The following is a 22462-nucleotide window of genomic DNA, read 5'->3' as shown; positions in this document are numbered from 1 at the left end:
AGCAAATAAACATATACATTAAAACATCCGCTAAAAACATTTCAACATTACAATGATTCAAATCTCATAATCCAATATTTTCCTCCAATATGTCACTGATTGGTGTCATATTTGTGATGTATTATTACCATATTTGAATAATATTTTAGAAATCCATCACAGACTGAAACTGGTTCACAGGACAGTATGGAAAATAATACAAAATCATAGAATCATAAGAGCTGGAAGAGACCACCATCCAGTCCAATCCTATTTTACCATGCAGGAATGCACAATCAAAGCATCCCCAATAGATGGCTTTCCAGACCCTGTTTAAAAATCTCCATTGCCAATCAGCTCTTTCTATCAAAAAGTCCTTCTTAATGTTTTAGTGGAATCTCTTTTCATGCCATTTCCATCTATTGCTCCATGTCCTGGTCTCCGGAGCAGCAGAAAATAAGCTTTGCCCCTCCTCAGTGGGTCCTTCTAGACAGGCCCTATATCCCAGGATCTGATTCCAGGTTTTCTGCTATAAACCGGATTATATGAGGCTGCTTCCACACAGGCCTTTAACCTGCACCCAATCAAGTTTAAAGAAACCTGGTAGGGTGTGGGTTAAAGTCTCCACACCTTCCCCACGACAAACAATCAAAACATTAAAGGGACAGTTTTTCTACCACTGCAGGCATGCAGGTGATTTTTACTGTGTTGCTTATTGGTCCATGCCCAGTCATGAAAAAATTGTCCATTTTAAAAGGGATGTCATAAATAATAGACAAATGATGATACCACAAGAAATTAAAAAATAAAATAAAACCATAAGCAGCGTAGTCAGTTGGGATCCAACCCTCTTCCAGAGCAATGAACTCTAGTAATTTATATTGGCTCCCCTCCTCTCTCTCAGACGTGTAAGACCAGAGATAACAGAGGAATCTATCCTCCTCCACGCTGCTTACATCCCCAGCAGACAAGGTGTACAAGGAGTGGGTGGGAGGAAATCCTGCTGCAATTACCAATTTGATATCAGAAACATCAATGGGATTTCTCTCCATCCACTTGTATTCGCCATTGGGAGTAGGAGTGATCACCAGGAAAAGAATGGAAGGTGAGATGCTGCTGGCATTGAACTGGAGAATGGAGCAAAGTTTTAGGGAGGAAGAAGAACCTGACCCTTGTTGGCTGGGTCCAGATTATATAAATGCCCCAAATCTGCAGCCTTTGTTGCCCGAATTAGCCACATGGGTTAGAGATTTCCCTCCTCTGCAATATATACTTACCTAAATGCAAAACTAATTGAACATCACTGTATTTATTCCAGAGTAGACATGCACAGGATTTCCCTTGTAAATGCCTAATTTTAATTGCATGCTGTGTTTTCAAAGCTTGATTCTGCTCCTGTAGTGCTGAAGCTCATTTGCTCTATTGCTAACTCAAGAAGCTTCTGATCTGCTCAACTGCTGCTGCTGCTGCTATGGTTGCTGATTTACATTTTTTATTGTTTCTTCCTTTTTTGAAATTACCCATCACACTGTTAATTGGGTTTTGGGCTTCAGAGCAATTAAAGACTTTAGCTTTGGGTGAAATGAGCAAAAACAAGGGTGATAGATTTGAGAAATCATTTTATTAACCACACCACATGCTGGGATTCTGTGTAGGCGTTTTTGTTCCTTAGTCTTATGGAATTCATCATTCTGGTTCTCATGGGACATTTCTAAAAATATTTAAACATGAAAAATAAAGTTGAAGAAAATTAAACTACCAGCATAATAATACATAAAGTGGTATTTTAAATTCCATGATTTTTGCTGCTGGGAAAACACTCAAGGAATGAGAGCTAAGGTCCAACAGGAAACATCAGCAGCAGACGACTCTGTCCTGTAGTCTTTCTTATTTTGTCTGAAAAATAAACAAAAACAAGATAACAACATAAATATTCTTGTGAAGTAAGGCTGTTTGTGTAATGTTTAAGAAAGATTATTTACTCTGTTTATTAATGGAATATCCATGAAAAATATTCCAACACATGGTTATAGCTTTTGGAAAATGGATAGGGTGGAATGAGTCTTTCCCCAAAGTTCATTTTGCACCTGTGATGAACATGAATAGCTGCTATGTTAGGACTGTCTCAGTATAGTGCATCTCAAAACATTCATGTACTCCAAAATATTTATGTACCATATAGTATAAGTCAAGTTTTTCAGCCCTTTTTTAGGATTGAAAAAGCCTCCCTTGGCTTATACTCGAGTGAAGGTCCTGGCTAGCTTATATTTGGGTTGGCATATACTTGAGTATATAGGTAATCAGGGTTGGCAGATTCTTACCTTAAATTACAATTTTATGTAAATATAAATTTTATTGGTATCCATTTTTATTTTGAAATTTACCAGTAGATGCTGCATTTCCTACCCTCGTCTTATACTTGAGTCAATAAGCTTTCTCAGTTTTTTTGTGGTAAAATTAGATGCCTCAGCTTATATTTGAGTTGGCTTATACTCAAGTATATACGGTATACCACTCCCCAGAAATACATCAAAACGCAAACAAATAATTTGAAAACAATAAATGACAATGGCAATTTTTGAGATACATTAAAATATTAGGAACCATGAAATCTCAAATTTGAATTCATAAAAGCAGGGGAGGGGGACAATAAAAGAAGACAGCCCATTAAACCCTATGGCTAAGGAAGGCACCTGAGAAGAGACAGCTTGCTTGACCATGTAACCATGTATGAAGTGAATAAACCTCTATTATCTGAAGACGTTAGAGCACATGGTACAAGGCAGCTTAAAAAGATATTGGAATTATTGCATTTACATACAACACTACTGCAAGACCCAAAGTGAAATGATTCAAAAAAGTTTTACCTGAAGGCTTCATATCTTTGTCCTTGTACCATTATTGATTTCCTCAATCTGGAATTTGATACTTTTACGAAATATGTATTAAAATAAAACTGACCTGCAGTGCAAAAACAACGAGAGAGGAAATTACTTGACTTGACATTCTGCTAGAAAAACGGCTAAACCTGCCTTATCCAGGCTGCAGTTTATTGGTTATCTGCATTTTATAAGAATATCTGGTTTTTAAATTGCTGTATGTGGCTCTTACACAAGGGATTCAGGAGTTCAGTCAATGTATCTTCTGGGGCGAAACAAATCCCTGAATACTCTGGCTTTCAATTTCCCCATTTCTCTTTTTCCTCCCCATTTGCTGCCACACTCCCTCTTCACCCACTTTCTTTGGCCACCATCCCCTTCCCAGTGTTCCCCACCTCCTTTTTCCTTATTCTTTTCTTGTTCTCTCCTGTGCTCCCTTTCTTTATCTTGCTGGGCAAAGGGCTCTTTTATTTCTCTCACATGAACATGTCAAATAGAGAAAGTGGCAGCACTCACCCCTTTCATTTCCCAAGAGCTCTCTGGACTCTTGTGGGACCACCTAAATACTATATGGGTTGCTGGTGCAACACAATGTGATGGGCTGACAATGTAGTCAGCCCTTCACATTTTCATTTTCGACCAGTGGATTTAATCAAAATGTTATCTCTAGGAATGTTACATCTTCCAATGTGATTCTATGGTCAACTTCATCCAAAGGTTGAACATAGGGTAAAGCTGGAAGGCCTCAATAATCCTAGAGAGATCTTCTCTCATTTTAATCACATTTTTAGAATGTGTGGTTTTGACTTCCATGGGAATGTTTTTGCTTCTGACCCTAGTAAACCTATATTTATATAAGAGGTACTCCTATTTTGGACTGTCATTCATATTACAAATATTTTCATGCTCAGAATGGCTCTACCAGTTAAAGCTACTAAGTCACAATATGAATTATACCAAGGCTGTATGTGATAAGCATTTATTCAAGGATATTAAAAGTATACAGTATCAAAAGTTGCTTTGTCTTAATACTTCAAAGGCTTATTTTGAAGTTAAGTGATTGACTGGACGTATTATTTTATGCACCCACACACACATGTATAAATGGAGAAAAGTAAATTATGGACACTCTTTCCTTGCTTTGGCAGGAAAAGATGTGGGAGTGTAATTCCATTGACATGTCATAATCTATCAAGCCACTGTCGACAGGAGCAAATTTGCATTGATAAGCCACAGAAGGTCACATTGAAGGAGACAGGAGGCTTGGGCAATTTGGCCAAAAGGCATCCCATTTTGGTTCCATTGCTAGCTGGCCCCTCTGGGAATTTGCTTGAAAGGAGAGGCATGTTTCCAATTTTATTCAGCAAAGTTTCTGCTCATTGGCTACAATGGGAAACTTAAAAGGATATATCATCAATCATTTTAAGGCCTATCTGCACAAAGCCCACCTCAGTTTTAGACCCCATTTACAACTGCAGGCCTGCCAAGTTTCAAAACAATTCACCAATCTACTGATTTTTAAAGAATTATTTTAAGTTTTAACCATAACATTTTAAAAAATAAGACAAATTATAAGAGAGGGTTCTAGGAATTGTAGGTGACCATTGTGTTCATTCTCAACTAGTCAGAGCATGGACACAACCAGGCTTTTTATTGGCTGAGAAACAGAGAGAGAGAGAGAGAGAGAGAGACTTCAACTCCCATCAATGCCTGTCCTATGCAAGTTCTGCTGGGAAAATTGATTTCCAGTAGGGCCCTCTCTGCAGGAGGAGCCTAGGAAAGTTTTCAAAAAATAATAATAATGGAGGGATACTGGTGCTTTCGAGGGACGTAACAGATCCCTGCCTCGGGTATATTGCAGATTTAACCCCTTCCTATCCAGGAACTGGATAAAATCCTGCTCCCTTAACCATTTTGCCGGGCTTTTCAGCTCCCTCCTCCTTGGTCTGTTTTTGGAGATTATATAAAATGGCCCACCAAATACTACAAATCTTTTTCATTCAAACTGATTTGAGCTCTAGTCTACTAGACAGGACACTTCTCTAGTTATCGCTGGGTCCTTCTGCATTGCTCTGTGCTATTGAAAGATATTATTATTATTATTATTATTATTATTATTATTATTATTTCTTTCCCACCTCTCCTCATGGCTCAAGGTGGGTTACAGTATTAATGAAACATAAATGAACACACAATCATCATTTTAAAATACTCCGTAAAATATACATATTAAAACTCATCTCCATAAAATACGTATCAAAATACAGAAACCAAAAAGCAGGCATATAGTGGAATTTAAAATTCACCATTAAACTATCTAGGTAGACCTGCAAGAAGAGATAGGTCTTCACTTTTATCTTAAATTCTGACAGCTGATCCATGTTTACATATACCTAAATCCATGTTCAATGAGCTAGTGCACTAAGTGAGCCTACTATATATTATTTTTATTGCACCTTTTATCAACAGAGGCTGGTGCACCAGCTAAAACTCTACCTACACAAACATCCACTGATTTCACTCATCCATGACCTGGGAACCTCTTGACAGTTTGGTCCTAATGCTGATTTTTATCATTGTGAGCCTTCATGGATGGACCCAGACCACTTCTGAAGTTCCCTTTTGGGTCCTATCCTTGAATGAGCTTTGGCAGGTGGTGTGGAGAAGGAAAGGACATTTTCAAGAATTGCATCTCATCATGATATTCTTTCTTAAATATAGCTCATCTACAACCAATATTTCCAAGCACCAAACCCTAACCCCTTTATTTTTTAATTAAGTGAGCTCCATCTCAAATCTCTTTATCTTGGACACTTTTAATGTTTATTGTAATAAGATTAGAGTTGACCAGTTGTATATTTTGAATGGCTTTCCTTGTTGTGATCTTCCCTGAAAAAATGGTTTTCAGACAGCATGTAAATGCTACACAGAAATCACTTTTCTAAACTATGACGTACCAAGAACTCCAGTGACTTGTTCAGAGAAATGACCATCAGTGATGTATAGTCCAAGAAAACGTTCAGAAAGCTTCACAAAGGATATTTTTATTGTGATTCCCATTCCCGATATCAAAAGACTCTTTTCTTTGTCAACTCTAATTTTCACCCTTGGAAAATAAAGATCAAAATTTTTACACAGTACCTAAAATTCCTGGATTCCCTACAAAACTATGCAACTGACATTGTCCTCATGCACACAGTCTAAAAAAGCAGGGCTGCAACTCATGTTTCGTTATTTTAATCACATTATTATGAATTTTAGTTGATAAACCAATGAATTCAAGGATTTACCCTGTGCATCAACACAAACAATATTTCTGGAAAGAAAAGAAGGGTTTCTTTTTTAAATGGTCCACATAACATATTTTCCTACTTCATCAGATGGGCTGATTTGCCCGTCGTATGCCGCTTGCTCTCCACTTTTGATATGGAGCCCATTATACTACACCAGTGGTTCCCAACCTGGGGACCCCAGATGTTTTTGGCCTTCAACTCCCAGAAATCCTAACAGCTGGTAAACTGGCTGGGATTTCTGGGAGTTGTAGGCCAAAAACATCTGGGGACCCCAGGTTGAAAACCACTGTACTACACACAGTGACTTCTAGCTGGGCTCCACACTGAAAGTGGAGAACAAGCAGCCTACACCGCCACTGTGACAACATGGGAGGCTTCCTGTGTTGCCTTAGAAATAATGCGGGAAGCCGGGTGGAGATGCTTCCACCCATAGGATTGGGGTCAAGGTACCACGCCCCCGACTAGGACCCCATGGATTTGCCACAATGTGTGGTGAATCCATGGGCCTTTGTGATGAGATCCTTAAAGTAAAGGTAAAGGCATTAAGTCTAATCATGCAAATGTGAGTAGATCAATAGGTACCGCTTCGGTGGGAAGATACGGTGTTCTGTGTAGTCATGCCGGCCACATGACCTTGGAGGTGTCTACGGACAATGCCAGCTCTTTGGCCTAGAAATGGAGATGAGCATCACCCCCCAGAATCAGACACAACGAGACTTAATGTCAGGGAAAACCTTTACCTTTTACTAACCCGCCTTGAAACCATGAGAAGAGGTAGGCAAGAAATTATAATAATAATAATAATAATAATAATAATAATAATAATAATTTTTATTATTATTATTATTATCAAGGCAATGCTTGTGGGATATTTGAACTCTCCTCTTGCAGCATTCGGATTGAAAAACGGCTTTTAACCCTTTACCAGGAGCAGCTTTTTCTGGGCTATTCAACGGACTGTAGCAGCAAAAGGGAGACTGCTTCCTTTTTTGTGAGATTTTGCTATTATGTAAGCAAATGTTCATGGATGGATATAGCTCATAATCCATTTCTGTGTTCCTCCACATTTAGATTGCTACAATGTGGGGAACATAACATATAAACTCAATATGTCCTACTTGAAAAACCAACAGGTTATGTGATTATACCATACATTCTTGAGTCACAAGGGTCCTCTCCAAGTTCAATATGTAATTTTACAGTAGATGTACAAAGTTTCACATATTTGGTTAAATGAAATATTGACCCTTGAGAAAAGGTGTGACTGCGAATGACCAGGATATAGTTATATTGTTGTTGTTTGCCTTTGTGCCCCCTCTACACTGCCCTATATCCCCGGATCTGATCCCAGATGATTTCAACTGGGTTATATGGGGTCCATCTACACAGTACCTAAAGCATAGGATTTCCAGTGTTAAAAAGGGGGTGGCTACATGGCGTTAGAGCTAAATGTGAGCTGATTTGCTGCAGTGGCTGAAAAACATGGAGTAAAAAGTTCCCTTTTTATCCTGATTCTGACCAAAAATGTGTATATTCACATCCCTGTATATCCTTGCACTTGCGAAAAACACGTGATTTCCTCCCCCCCCCCCCCCCCCGTGAAGACTGCTCCAGGACATGTCCACCTTTAAAAAGCCCAAAACAGCTGATTAGGCTGTCAAACAGACACACAGCTGATTTGAAGGAAGCACAAACTGAGAGCGATTAGAACACTCTGAAACTCTTTCTTTTAAATGGTATAATATTAAACAGAGCTTGAATAAACACTTAGGGGAAGGGAGAAATCCAATGGAAGTACACTGTATTATATGCTGAACTTCGTATGTGCACATGTGAATCTGCTTATATTTATATTAAGATATTCACATGTGCACAATATACAGTTCAGTGCATAACAAGGTGTGTTTTTTTAAAAAACAAAATTTTTGCTGAATGTCCCCTGTCCACCCTAAATCTTGTTCTGAGACAGAGGAGACCTGTGAGAATGGCGGGGAAAGAAATCCCGGGACCCACAGGTCTGCTCTCGGGTCCTGTTTTTTTCTCTCCTCCCTCTTAAACCCATGTTTTCATGCTGTCTGGAAGCACCCTGAGTCTCCACTGCCAGATAATCTGGGATCAGATCCTGGGATAGAGGGGCTGGCTTTAGCACAGCAAGTTAAACACCAACTGTAGTCAATCTTGTCAGTCAAAAGGCTGCCAGTTCAAACCCGGAGCAAGGTGAGCTCCTGGCCTTAGATCAGCTCCTGCCCACCTAGCAGTTCAAAAGCAAAAATGTGATTAGGTAAATAGGTACTACTCATAAAAAAACAGGGGAGGTATTCTGAGGCACCCAGAAGAAATTCCAGCAATCCGAAGGAGAAAGTTACAAACTAGCTATTCAGCAGGAAGGTGGAGCAACAGCACCTCCTGTGGTTGAAATCAAGCACAACACCCTCCAAGATGCCAGAAAGATGGGGGAAAGGCGACATATACCTCCTATCTATGTATAATTGTCTGTCTAGTTGTGTATAAAACAGTATTGAATGTTTGCCACATATGTATGATCTGTGATCTGCCCTGAGTTCCCTTCAGGGTGATAAGGGCAGAATATAAATACTGTAAATAGATAATTAAAATAAATAGAGGAGCAGTGTGGAAGGGTCATTTCCAATTTATGGCAACTCTATCACATGTTTTCTTGGAAAGATTTGTTCAGAGCAGGGTTGCCTTTGCCTTCCTCTGAGGCTGAGAGAGTGTGACTTGCCTAAAGCAACTCCTTTGATTATAATCGCTCAGCAGGGATTTGAATCCTGGTCGCCAGGGTCAGCGTCCAATGTTCAAATCACTATACCATGCCAGCCCTATAGATTCTTTATGTAATCTATTATATAATATAATCTAATAATTAAAATCTAGATAGAGGTTATAACTATATTTTAATATGATTATAGCATTATAATAAGAAAAATAAATCAAGAGAAAATGTGCAGTAGATATATAAAAGAAACATACACAGATGTATAATTATGAGTCAGTTCTACTATTTGCAAAAGGAAGAGTATTTTGTTTTACCCCTGGATCGGCATGTAAGATGTGTTGAACGTCCATTGAAGCGTAGTTGTCAATGGAAGCATAGTTGCATTCCATTTTACATTCGTGACAATTTCATCTTTTGAGATGTTGATTCGCATTTCAGGCTTTAGATAGACTATTTCAAACTGCTCAAATTGTCCTCCTTTTCCAAGTTTGCCCGTCACCTGGATTCCTGAAATCCCAGAAACAAAGTCACAAAGGAATCAGAATAAGGATAACTATAATTTGGTTGCTAGTGTTTATTTTTTTAATAAATAAATAAATATAAAAGCCATGCTGTGGCTAGAAGGACAAAAACAGCATTCATGTTCAAGTATTGAAGCCAAATGTATTGGGAGGATTTGCATTTGAAGACATCTTACAAACTAACACGAATTCAAAGTGGAAAAATGACAGAGGGCGCATCTACACTATAGAATTAATTCAGTTTCACTTCACTTGAACGACCATGGCTCAATGTAATAGAATCCTGGGAACTGTAATTTTACAAAGTCTTTAACCTTCCCTGCCAAATAATTCTGGTGCTTTACTAAACTGTAAATCTCAGGATTCCATAAAACTGAACCGCAGTGATCAAAGTGGGGTCAAACTGCATTAATTCTATAGTATAGATGCAGCCTCAGGGCCCTTCCAGACAAGCTCCAAAATGTGGGCCCGTCGAGCTTTTACCAGAGGCATCCAAACAGATCCAGGCCTTATAAGGGCTGGGCAGTGTTGATAGGGCTCAGGGACTGTATCAGGCTCAATCAACACCCGCCCCCTCCCCAACACCCCCCTCCCCAATAAAGTCCTTAAAAGAAGAAATAACTTACCCAGCCACTATTAAGGTACTGCTGGAGTCCTCCTGGCATGTAGAAATGATGTGCCAGGAGGCGAGAGGGGAGGAGGAGCAATTTTCCGCCTCATCCCCCTCCCCTCCCCTTTCTCCTGAAGCGTCATTTCTATGTACCAGGAGGACTCCAGAAGTACCTTAACGGCTACCAGGTAAAATTTTCTTTTAAGAGCTTTTTTGGGGCTTTTTGGGTTAGTGGGAGGGCATACAGACACCCCCCACCCAGGAAAGGATGGATTTTGGGAGGAGGTGTGAGGACAAAAACCCATGCTGAAGTGGTTTTTAAAAATCCACTTCATCGTAGGTTTTTCCCTTGTCTGGAAGCACCCTTAGAAAGGCAGAACTTTGAAATTTCCAATTCTGATCATGAAGGAGGACATCCCCACCCCACCAATAAAAAAAATATATTTTCTAGGCCATTCAGGATCAGGACGGTAAAAGAAGAAGTGGAAAGATTAAAAATACCTTTTCTAGGATCAGATAACAAGTTCATGGGTATTTCTGGCAGTCCGTTGATAATTAAGCAAATGGTATCATTTTCACTAGGCAGTTGCAAGATGAAATGTGGATATGATAAATGGGTTGAAATAGAAGGCAATCTCAAGGTGCCACCATAGACTAGGAGAAAAAGGAAAGACATTTTAAAACATATAACCAGAACTCCTCTTACTTATTCCAGAGTATCAACAACTTCGAAGAAATATTTGGCAAAAGTAACATTTACAGAGAATTCTTTAAAATTTCTGCATGTTAATATTGAGTTCATCATTGCAATGTTTGTAAAAAGTTTGAAAATAATACTAAAGTTGAAATTTGTAAAAGAATGGTTGCATAGGGTGTTTGGATTTTGTGGGACAAGCTCCATGTGATGTTAGATGCAGCATTAGAAAATGTATTTTTTAAAAAAAGATTTACATGTAGTTAGCATTAACTTAGGCAGTGTTTACCTAGCCAGCCAGCCAGCCAGCCAACTCTATGTTTGTTATCAAAATATTTTAAATTCCTGACATACTTTATAGCAGGTGTCCTCAAACCTTTTAACCTGGTTCCTCAAACTGTTGGGACAGTTTGAAAAAACAAACAAACAATGAATGAATTCCTATGCACACTGCACATATCAATTTTAACCAATATAAACTTCCCAGAATTTCAATAGAAAGTGTGAGTCTGCTTTTGGTTGTTGAGATAGTCAAGGTAATTGGGATTGTTGTTGTTGTGTGCCTTAAAGTCATTTCATACTTAGGGAGACTCTATGTCTAAAGTTTAGAAAAGTTTAGAAAAGTTTAGAAAAGGCAGAGGAACGAGAGACCAGATTGCCAATATCCGCTGGATAATGGAGAAAGGCAGGGAGTTTCAGAAAAACATCTACTTCTGCTTCATTGACTATTCTAAAGCCTTTGACTGTGTGGATCATAATAAATTGTGGCAAGTTCTTGGTGGGATGGGCATACCAAGCCACCTTGTCTCTCTCCTGAGGAATCTGTACAAGGACCAAGTCGCAACAGTCAGAACTGACCACGGAACAACAGACTGGTTCAAGATTGGGAAAGGCGTACGGCAAGGCTGCATCCTCTCACCCAACCTTTTTAACTTGTATGCAGAACACATCATGCGATGTGCGGGGCTGGATGAATGCAAAGCTGGGGTGAAAATTGCTGGAAGAAACATTAACAACCTCAGATATGCAGATGACACCACTCTGATGGCCGAAAGCGAGGAGGAGCTGAGGAGCCTTCTAATCAAGGTGAAAGAAGAAAGCGCAAAAGCTGGGTTGCAGCTAAACATCAAAAAAACCAAGATTATGGCAACAAGAATGATTGACAACTGGAAAATAGAGGGAGAAATCGTGGAGGCCGTGACAGACTTTGTATTTCTAGGTGCAAAAATTACTGCAGATGCAGACTGTGGCCAGGAAATCAGAAGACGCTTACTTCTTGGGAGGAGAGCAATGTCCAATCTCGATAAAATAGTAAAGAGTAGAGACATCACACTGGCAACAAAGATCCGCATAGTCAAAGCCATGGTATTCCCTGTAGTCACCTACGGATGTGAGAGCTGGACCTTAGGGAAGGCTGAGCGAAGGAAGATTGATGCTTTTGAGCTGTGGTGCTGGAGGAAAGTTCTGAGAGTGCCTTGGACTGCGAGAAGATCCAACCAGTCCATCCTCCAGGAAATAAAGCCCGGCTGCTCATTGGAGGGAAGGATACTAGAGACAAAGTTGAAGTACTTTGGCCACATCATGAGGAGACAGGAAAGCCTAGAGAAGACAATTATGCTGGGGAAAGTGGAAGGTAAAAGGAAGAGGGGCCGACCAAGGGCAAGATGGATGGATGGCATCCTTGAACTGACTGGACTGACCTTGAAGGAGCTGGGGGTGGTGACGGCCGACAGGGAGCTCTGGCGTGGGCTGGTCCACGAGGTCACGAAGAGTCGGAGACGACTGAACGAATGAACAACAAATGTCTAAAGTTTAGGGTGGGGGCGAGTAAATGGCCTCAGAGGGCTGCATCTGGCTCGTGGGCCTTAGTTTGGGGACCCCTGCTATATTCATTCATCATCACATGAAATGTGGCCCTATGTTGTTATGCCAACAATCTTTTCTCTTATTTCCAGCAAGAAAGGGGTGGGAGCGAGAAAATAATTAATATAGGAGGGTGTGTGTCTATGTGTGTGTGTGTGTGTGTGTATGTATACACACACCATATATTGTTTCTTGGATCATCTACAGTTCTTACATTTAAAATTTGTTTCTGGGCTGTTTCAAGATGGGCCAGCAACTGACTGACCTAACCAACCACAGTCTACTAGTTCCAAATTTATCCCATCTTTCCCCTAGGAGTTTAAGGTGGCGGACATGGCTTTCCTCTTCCCCTTTTGAAGAGGCACGAATGGAGTGCGAAAGGGAGAAATGTGCCAAGAGGAAGGCATGTCAAGCCAACCCTGACCGGAACTGCCTTCCACCTGGAAACAGATGTCCTCACTGTGGAAGAACATGTGGGTCAAGAATAGGACTCTACAGTCCCCTATGTATCCACCACCAAGATCCTACACTTAGAAGGTCATCATACTCGGACAACAAAGGATCGCCTAAGGACTTCTCCATGTTTATCTACACAACAACATCCTTGTGAAGTGGGTCAGGATGAAAGAAAGGCGATCAGTTCAAGACTACCCAGAAAAATTTCTTTGCATGGAGAGGACTTGGGAACATCAAATCCTGCCTCACACTGAAAAAGGCAACAGCACAGTGGTTCTCCTTGTGTTCTTTTGAAATAAAATGTGATGCTGATCACAAAAAAGACCAAAACAGGAGTGTTTTCAGATCTCATCTTAAAACCTATATTTACTCAATTCAAATGAAATATTATAGTTTCCTGAAAGCAAATATAGATCTAGAATATCATTTTCTAGATTATGAGGAAAAATTTAGAACAGGACATGTTTTTTGTATCTGAAAAAAATACATTAAAATAAAGAAAAAACACCTGCATACCTGGATTATGCATAATTCGGAAATATGGATTATCTCTTTCTATAGAGGCAGCAGCTGGAATCCCTGTGAAATGATGCATATTCATGATGCTCAATCCAGGCGCACCAGGAAGACCCAAGACACCTATGGGAAATGCTCATTCTTATTTTTTTTTCTCAGTGGACAAAGTGATAAGGAATACAAGCTGAAGTTCACATAACTTTAAACATGCTGGAGAACTTAATTACATGGACAAACAATGGATAAAAATTAACATCATGATCAAAGCTGACCAAGGAAAATATGGATGGATCTTGAGGTGTATCTACACTTTAGAGGTAATGCAGTTTGACACCATTTTAATTGGTATGGCTCAATGTTATGGAATCATAGAAGCTGCAGTTTTACAAGGTCTTCTTCAGGCCAAAGAGTGCTGGTGCCTCACCAAACTATATATCTCAGGATTACATGGTAGTGAGCCATGGCAATGAAAGTGGTGCCAAACTGCATTAATTGTACATTGTACAACCAACCTGGAGTTCTAAGTTTATTGCAAGTAAATAAACATTCAATTTCTTGGAAATTTTTTTGGTTGTGATATAGTATGGATTTTTTTTTTTTAAAAAAAAAACCTTGTTGCTTGTACTGACAATTGTAGTCAAATTATTCAGAACAGTAAGAACATTGTCTGCTTTGGGTTTTTTTTTTTTTTGTAAAGTCCCAGAGAGCTATAACAACAAACACAGCAGTCAACAATAGCATTTACTCCACATGTTCAACACACCTAAGGGACTATACAGTTGTCTGTATTGTCTTCTTTGCCCATTCTTTCTCTCACCATCTGAATGTGGGGTGGGAAAACACTATTGCTGAATGTATTGTCGAAGGTTTTCATGGCCGGAATCACTGGGTTGTTGTAGGTTTTTCCGGGCTATATGGCCCGGAACATGGCCATATAGCCCGGAAAAACCTACAACAACCCACTATTTCTGAATGTTTTATTGAAATGTTCAGAGCACTGTTTTTCTAAAATAAGAAAATGGGGTCTGAGTAAAAAGACAGGTAAGATTTGTATGCTGATCAACCAAGTTGCCTGGATTTTCATGAGAGATTAAAGGTGTCAGCAATGCCTACATAGCCTTTAGAGGAACTGAAAGCAGTTTGAATCTCTATGCAACATGATGAGATGCCTCTCTGAATTACAACAATGAAAAGTCAATAATGCCTCAGAGCCGGCAGTAATAATTGGGTTATATTGTTTGAATGACTCAAAGTGTCCTCCCTTCTTGTCTACCTATCCTGATCCCTTTGTGATATAAATGGATACCTCCTTACTTCCCATGAGTCCTTTCTCAGCTGTTCCCTAAAATGAAATTAGATTCAAGTAAACTTCTTATTTTAGAGTGCTGTTTCTTCAATAAAGCCTTTAATCTTTTTCTCCGGCTGGATCTACACTGTTCTATATCCTAGGATCTGATCCCGGACCCGGATTATCTGCTTATCCCAGATTATCTGGCAGTGTAGTCTTGGGCTGGATCTACACTACCCTATATCCCAGGATCTGATCCCAGATTTGAACTGGATTATATGCATCTGCACTGTCAGATAACCTTAGATAAAGAGATAAACTAGGATCAGATCCTGGGATATAGGGCAGTGTAGATCCAGCCTCATATATACGTAATCCAGTTCAAAGCAGATAATCTGGGATCAGATCCTGGAATACAGGGCAGGGTAAATCAAGCTTCCAAGCCACTGGTGTCTTTGCTCCATTATCAGGATCTCTAACTGCTGCACAGATTCACTATCAAAACCAATAATAAGGTTTGTGAGAGCTCTCATTTTTAGTCTGGAAGAACTCATACATTGTTGGGGGGGGGGGGTTGTTTTTTTAAGGGCTCTTCCAGACAGGACCAAATCCTGGGAGACACCGAGATATTTAATCCCAGTTCCTCCTGGGATTCAGGCCACACACCAGCCACAAAACTTACACATTTGCTAGGGTAGTGGCTACATTTTGATGCATTGGGAGCTTTCACCAAGGGGGCTGAGGATGCAACCAGGTCAGCCCTGGAATTTTGGGTCGATGTGGAAGGGTTCTAAAGCAACATAGGCCCCATTTACACTGCCATATAAAATCCAAATTACCTGTTTAATTGAATTATATGCCAATGTAGTTTTAAATAATCTATCTCAAAGCAGATAATCTGGATTATCATCTTTTAATAATCTGCCATTTGAGATTTAGTAGTAATAGATATGTAATGGATAGACTGAGTAACAGTAACAGCGAGGGCACAGAGAAAGGAAATGGCCCAAAGGAAAAGAAGGACCCATGTGATTTGATGCCAGGGGTCCCGCCTGGAATATGAAGCTCACGTCCAGTGGCACAGCGGGGTAATTTTAGCCACTACATTGAAAGGACTCACGAGATGCAAGTAGTCATTTATACTCCTTCAGTTCTGAAAAACATAGCTGACATTCCTTCAACTCTCCCTATCTCCCCGCACATTCAAAATACTTTTTAAATTTTAAAAATAGTTTTGAGATACTATTTGTATACTCAGATTGGACTCTTAGTTTTCATCAAGTTTATATTTAGTTAAAGATTTGGAAAATTAAAACAAGGAGGTTTGTAATATAATTTTCCAGGTGAAGGGATTGTTTGCCTCAGCACACATCTTCCCTGTACTTATTATTTAGGACAAGATGTTGTTAAGAATACCTCCTCCTCTGAAACGATGCGATGACTGGCTGGATCCTGATGTGGCATACACTGTAAGATATTTCCAGAGTTATTTTTCTAGTAATACAAGGTGTTAGGAATAAACTGCTGGTATTGGATCGCAAATAGAGATTGCATACTAACCTGGAATTCCATGTCTTCCGAGTTTCTCATTATCTGGAGAAAGAAACAAGGACATAAGGAACATCAGCCTTATTATACAGCAAATCCTACTGTTCACCTTACTTAATACCTTCTCCATGTTTGCATCTACTTTACATTGCTTTTGCCAGAGGCCTGAATGGATTCCTTTTGGAAATAAGACAAATTAGGTCAATGGAAAATTCTTTCAAGTTGAAGCAGTTGATTTTGGCACATTTAGTTACTCACTCAAGCACCCTTGCCCCAGAAAAATATCAGATACGACACAAAGATCAGGTGTGACCTGCAAAAACTGGGAGCCCAGATTTGCACATGCAAAAGCACTGCCCACGGAGCCAAGCCATAATGGGGTGCGGTTTAGAACTTGTTAAATGAAAATGCCACTTCCTTCTCAGTTAGAAATCTGTTAACATGGTTGATGTTTGGTGGAACATACTGAGCCTTGTATGTATTGTGCAGATCCCCATTTGAGAATAATCAATTTCCATTGCTGATGTTGCCAAGCTAGACCAGGTATCATATTTAAAAGCGTGATCATTATTTCACTGTAACCATTTGCCAAATAATAAATATGTACAACATCAATAAAATATTTGTATTGAGAGTGACATTATTCCAATTCACCCCAATATGTGAGGCACTTAGATTTATTCTTGTTTGTGTATTAAGACCCACTCCTCCCATCCCCACATCCACCCACCCACCCACATACATACATACATACATACAAACGGGTACTTAGAAGAATGTGCTACAATCTATCGTATTTCTTCTGTTGACACATCTTCTGCTCACTTACCTGCTTCTGTAGGTTTGTTTGCCACTTCTTCCGCTTCAGGTTTAGTGACCACCATGGAAGTTAGAGGGGTAACAAAGTTAAACTTCAAAGAGAGGTTCAGAGCTTTGGTTTCCAGGGTTTTCTGCTCTTCTTCTTTAACTAAAACACTAAAATGAAACATGAGCATCATTTGATTATTTAATCTCTACTTCAAGGCATGAAGTAAATGATGCCTTTTGGGGAGGGTTGTATTGTTGCTGTCACATGGATGATTCTCCATGTGATGAAAGATGTTTGACATAACACATGATTTTCCCCACCTACACTTTATTCCTTCAGCATACTTGGCTTAAAGTCAACCTCAAAAACTGTGACAGACACAGTACTCAGAAGCCCTCGCCCTTCAATGGTCTAACTGGAGGTCAGCTGTGACCAGCAGTGCTGCAGAATTCAAAGAGGCATGAATGGAGGGCGAAAGGGAGAAATTTTCCAAGAGGAAGGCACATCAAGCCAACCCTGACCAGGACCACCTTCCATCTGGAAACTGATGTCCTCGCTGTGGGAAAACATGCGGATCAAGAATAGGGCTCCACAGCCACTACGGACCCTCCGCCAAGACACCACATCTGGAAGACAATCATCCTCGAGCTATGAGGGATTGCCTAAGTAAGTAAAATAATTTGCTGTGATGGACTACTGTAAGAAAAAGCATAAACTTGATTTGTAGGTCTGACTACTGAGGCGTGTAAGTTTTAGGAATCCTGCTTTGGAAGTAGTAAAAAACTTACAGCTATTTTAGATCAGATAAAAAGAATTACATGCTTCAAAAGTCCTGATTTTGTGTTTCAAATATGTACTCCCTTTTAGTGACACGAGGATGCAATGGAATTCCCTGGGAAAATGTCAGCATTGTTTTACCTCTGCTTTGAAATTATCTCCTGTAAACTTAAAGCACATAACCCTTTCTTTGAAAAGAAAGACAAGCATAGTATTTTCTTACGATTGTTCTAATAGTTGTTGAATCGTTAGGTAGGCCCACAGTCTCTCTATGAAGTCTCCAAATATGTATTCCTGATGTTGAAATATTTGCTCCTTTTCTGTTACATTTGCATCTTCCTTAAGAGTCAGGTAACTGGAAAGCTGTAGGGGAGAGATGAGTGGATTATTCATAGTAGCACCTGATCGGATAATGGGAGACAATGGTTGTTGTTCTACTGATAGAGCAGCCAAACCAAGAATGGGGTACAATGGTCCCTCGGGCAAATCTCCCACTGCCAAAACCTGCTCCAAAGACTTATGAACCACTCCAGAACAGGTTCAGGAGGGAAAGTAATACAGTGTTGTTGGCATGATGGAGAAGGAGGAAGAAAGTAAATCTTGTTCTACTACATACCGCACTTAAAGGTGATTTAACTAATATTTATCTTCCTTCAACAGCATTTTAAAAACGCGAGAAAAATTGACTGTATTGAAAAAACTAAATAACAAATTAAGAAAACACTCCAGCCAAATTCTGAATTAACAATTCTTACAAATGAGTCAAACGGCACTTTCAATGAAAACGCTTTTGGTCATAATAATAATAATAATAATAATTATAATTTTATTTTTATATCCTGCAACTATCTCCCTGAAGGGACTCAGGGTGTCTTACAGATGGCACAAAGTGCCTAAAACAACATAAGAGTGAGCACAATATAAAATACAATAGAACAAAACACATGTACATATAAAAACATCAACGCAGATTCAGTCAAACTGTGGTCCTCTAACCATGGCAGTAAATTGCTGTAATCATGGCCAAGCTATAAACATTAGAAATAAAGTAAGTGCTATCTGCAGTAATGGAGAGAGGGTATGTGATCCTCCTGGATCCTCCCACTTCTGTCAAAATCAGCAATTGCTCCCAGCCATTGTTGAGGATCTTTGCCAATATCAGCCAACACGCCCAAGTGATTTGGAAAGAGGAGGAAGATCATTTCCCTCCTTTCTTCCCTTTTCCAAGTTGCTCAGGCGGTGACAGGCAGTCAGGAAAAATGACATAGATAAGGGTGTCCATCCAGGCTCAGGTACACTGAATGGTTAAGACTCCAATCCTGCCACTGCTATAGTTGGGAGAAGTTCAGTGTAAACTCTATAGCAGCAATGCTTTGAACCAACTCTAGATTTTGTAGCCCACATAAATAGGCTCAAGAAAAGACACAATAGAAAAATGGATACAAGAAACTACCATTTCCACTGCTGTTGAACAAGAAAGTAGATGACTGGATAGTGATCACAGATATAATAATTTATTGTGTCCCCTTCATAGTCCCCCATTCATGGAAAAATAGGATAATACTTACTGCCTGAGCTTTAATTTCCACAGGAAGAACATCAACCTCATTACTAAGTTTTCCAGCTACGACAATTTCTGAGCCCTCAAAGAGCACCTTGAAATTGTTCCGTGTGATCTCCAGGGCTGCATTGTCTGGGTACGTCATTGCAATTTCCTTTAGGATGGGAGTAGCAACCTCCTGGTAAAAGTCCTTGAAGGAAACAGGCAAAAGAGTCAACCATAGGAAGAAATCTTTTGCAGTCGGGAAAATATAGAAACCTTCTAGGTGAATAATTAATTTTAAAATAGGTATTATAGTCATCTAATTAAATAATTCTAGCTCTAAAGAGCTTGATCTAGATCTACATAGGCAAATGTGTGGCTGGTTAATACATGATTGGGTTGTTGTAGGTTTTTCGGGCTGTATGGCCATGTTCTAGAAGCATTCTCTCCTGAGGTTTTGGCTACATCTATGGCAGGCATCCTCAGAGGCTGGGAGGTCTGTTGGAAACTAGGAAAATTGGGTTTATATGTCTGTGGAAAGTCCAAGGTGGGAGAAAGAGCACTTGTCTGTTGGTGGCCAATTGAAACATTCACACTTAGCTCCAACAGACAAGAGTTCTATCTACCACCCTGGACTTTCCACAGATATATAAACCCAATTTTCCTAGTTTCCAACAGACCTCACAACCTCTGATGATGCCTGCCATAGATGCAGGCAAAATGTCAGGAGAGAATGCTTCTAGAACATGGCCATACAGCCCGAAAAAACCTACAACAACCCAGTGATTCCAGCCATGAAAGCCTTTGACAATACATTAATACATAATTATATAGAATTAATTATAACACCATGCTTTTATTATACCTGGAGCTGCAAGGCTGCATCCGAGTCCTCATATATACGACGAGCAATGCCTCGGTTCTCCAAGGCCAGTTTCTCCAGGAATGTATAGCTGACATCAAAACCAAATCCAAGGCAGAAGAGGAAGTATTTTCCATCATTAGCCCTCTTTATGTTTGTTTCAATACTCCTGACATTTATTTCACCTATCATTTTTTTAAAAAAAATGCAAACATATCTTAGATAATGTAACACAAGTTCTAAATTCAACTTTAGTGCAACATAACACATAATTTAGATACCACTCCCATGCCCAATTAACAAACAACCATTAATGAAGACTATTAACAGCAAACCACTAATGAATGCTTAGCAGCTAACAATGCAATCATAGACTTGTCTGCTTAGAAATATATCCTCCGTTGAATTCACTGGGATTTTCTCCAAAGTATGCTTGTGTAAAAATTATATACAGAATGTTCTTCCTGACTATAGTGAAAAGATTATCAAGTGGATGGACACCCAATCCGCAGCCTTTTTGGGCTCACAACAGCAATGTGGAAGGGACAAAGGGCTTTGCTTCCTGATCCCAGTTTGATAAAATTGCAACAGTTACACCAGCTCCAGATTATGAATGAGTATGTGGGATTGTATGGACACTGGTGGTGCCCCTACTGTGTAGAATTAATGCAAAATGACATCAATTTAACTGCCATGGCTCAATGGTATGGAGTCCTGGGATGTTTCATTGGCTGAGACACTAGGGCTTTTTGGAAGAAAAGGCTTATGATATTGTAAAACTATTCCCATGAATCCATAGCATTAAGCCATGGCATTAATTATATAGTGTAGATGCATCCTGGGAGGGCTTTGGATTTCTTTCTCCAAATGTATTTTATAAAAGCAATGACTTTGAAATGTACTTCGGCCTATGTTGGTAATTAGGCTCTATCACATGACAAGGATAAATATGCAAACATACTGCAGAATATATAAAAATAAATTGTGTGTGTGTTGATTTTGAAATACAAATAACTGAACTGGGTCGGTTTTTAAAAGGCACATAGTGTATGAACAGAAAGACAAAAGTAAACCCAACATAGATATATGGATATTAAAAGCTAAGGAAACGAGCAAACACAAAGAAGAAATAGAATACACGGATAAATCCATGAAAGATCATTCATGAAGCAATCTGTGGACACATATAAAGAATAAAAAAGATCCGCCCTTCCTTTTTCATTTCTTCTTTTCTCTCCTTCCTTTTATCTAATACAGATTTTTCTACATAGTTAAATCTCTCTCATGTACATGGTTATGTCAATAGTGTCTCAAGAAGCCTGTATTTTTACTTTTTTAGCAAGAGAAACTTTGAGGATGGTTTTGATACTGTAGACCAGTGATGAACAACCAGTGATGGGGGGTGAGGAGCACGGGGGTGAGTGGGGGGCGGACTGGAGGCAAGCGCTGAGCAACTAACAGGAGCTAGCTGGTGGGCAACGAGCAAATAAGGGGTGGATGGCGGATGGGTGATGGGCAGGTAGCAGGCAGAGGGTGGGCGAGCAGAGGGGGTGAGCAAGCAGGCAAGTGAGCAAGCGATCAGGGGGCGATGGTCCATGTGCCAGGAGAGAGGGCGCTGTGCTGTGTGCCTCTTTTGAAATATGTGCCATAGGTTCGCCACCACTGTTGTAGACTGTTGAGTGGAAGGAATATGGATATATCAGATAATAAAATAGTTCATATTGTTTTTAATGATGCTAATGTAATGTTGATATGTATGTGTTAACACTTAACATATATATGTCTGCGAGACAGTGCATATATATGCATGGCAGGGAGTTGGATTGGATGACCCTTGTGGTCTTGTCAAACTCTATGATATGTGTGTGTGTGTATCTATTTATATGATGTGTTGTTCATTCATTCAGTCGCTTCCAACTCTTTGTGACCTCATGGACCAGCCCACCCCAGAGCTAAGTGTCAGCTGTGGCCATCCCCAGCTACTTCAAGGTCAAGCCAGTCCCTTCAAGGATACCATCGATCCATCTTGCCCTTGGTTAGCCTCTCTTCATTTTTCCTTCCATTTTCCCCAGCAAAATTGTCTTCTCT

General features: G+C 39.7%; 1 protein-coding gene across 2 annotated transcripts in view; it reads right to left on the bottom strand.

Annotated features, from left to right (window-relative positions):
• Window positions 1–1581: 1581 nt before the first annotated feature.
• The window catches only part of LOC132765606 (inter-alpha-trypsin inhibitor heavy chain H4-like), a 34562-nt gene continuing 13681 nt past the window's right edge, over window positions 1582–22462 (bottom strand). Inside the window, exons 10-21 of one of the 2 annotated variants that reach the window (XM_067463601.1) lie at window positions 20378–20559; window positions 19538–19720; window positions 18193–18332; window positions 17214–17359; window positions 16397–16429; window positions 16253–16303; window positions 13549–13671; window positions 10521–10673; window positions 9203–9395; window positions 5816–5964; window positions 2847–2940; window positions 1582–1875 (exon numbers count right to left, since the gene is read on the bottom strand). In XM_067463601.1, coding sequence (XP_067319702.1) covers window positions 1800–1875; window positions 2847–2940; window positions 5816–5964; window positions 9203–9395; window positions 10521–10673; window positions 13549–13671; window positions 16253–16303; window positions 16397–16429; window positions 17214–17359; window positions 18193–18332; window positions 19538–19720; window positions 20378–20559 — 1523 coding nt within the window. In that variant the 3' untranslated portion in view covers window positions 1582–1799. The remainder of the gene's footprint in view (window positions 1876–2846; window positions 2941–5815; window positions 5965–9202; window positions 9396–10520; window positions 10674–13548; window positions 13672–16252; window positions 16304–16396; window positions 16430–17213; window positions 17360–18192; window positions 18333–19537; window positions 19721–20377; window positions 20560–22462) is intronic. The other variant, XM_067463602.1, reaches the window with a different exon arrangement.

Source organism: Anolis sagrei, chromosome 2 (genome assembly GCF_037176765.1).
Source record: "Anolis sagrei isolate rAnoSag1 chromosome 2, rAnoSag1.mat, whole genome shotgun sequence".
Lineage (NCBI taxonomy): Eukaryota > Metazoa > Chordata > Lepidosauria > Squamata > Dactyloidae > Anolis > Anolis sagrei.
This window is presented reverse-complemented; position numbering and strand designations above follow the sequence as displayed.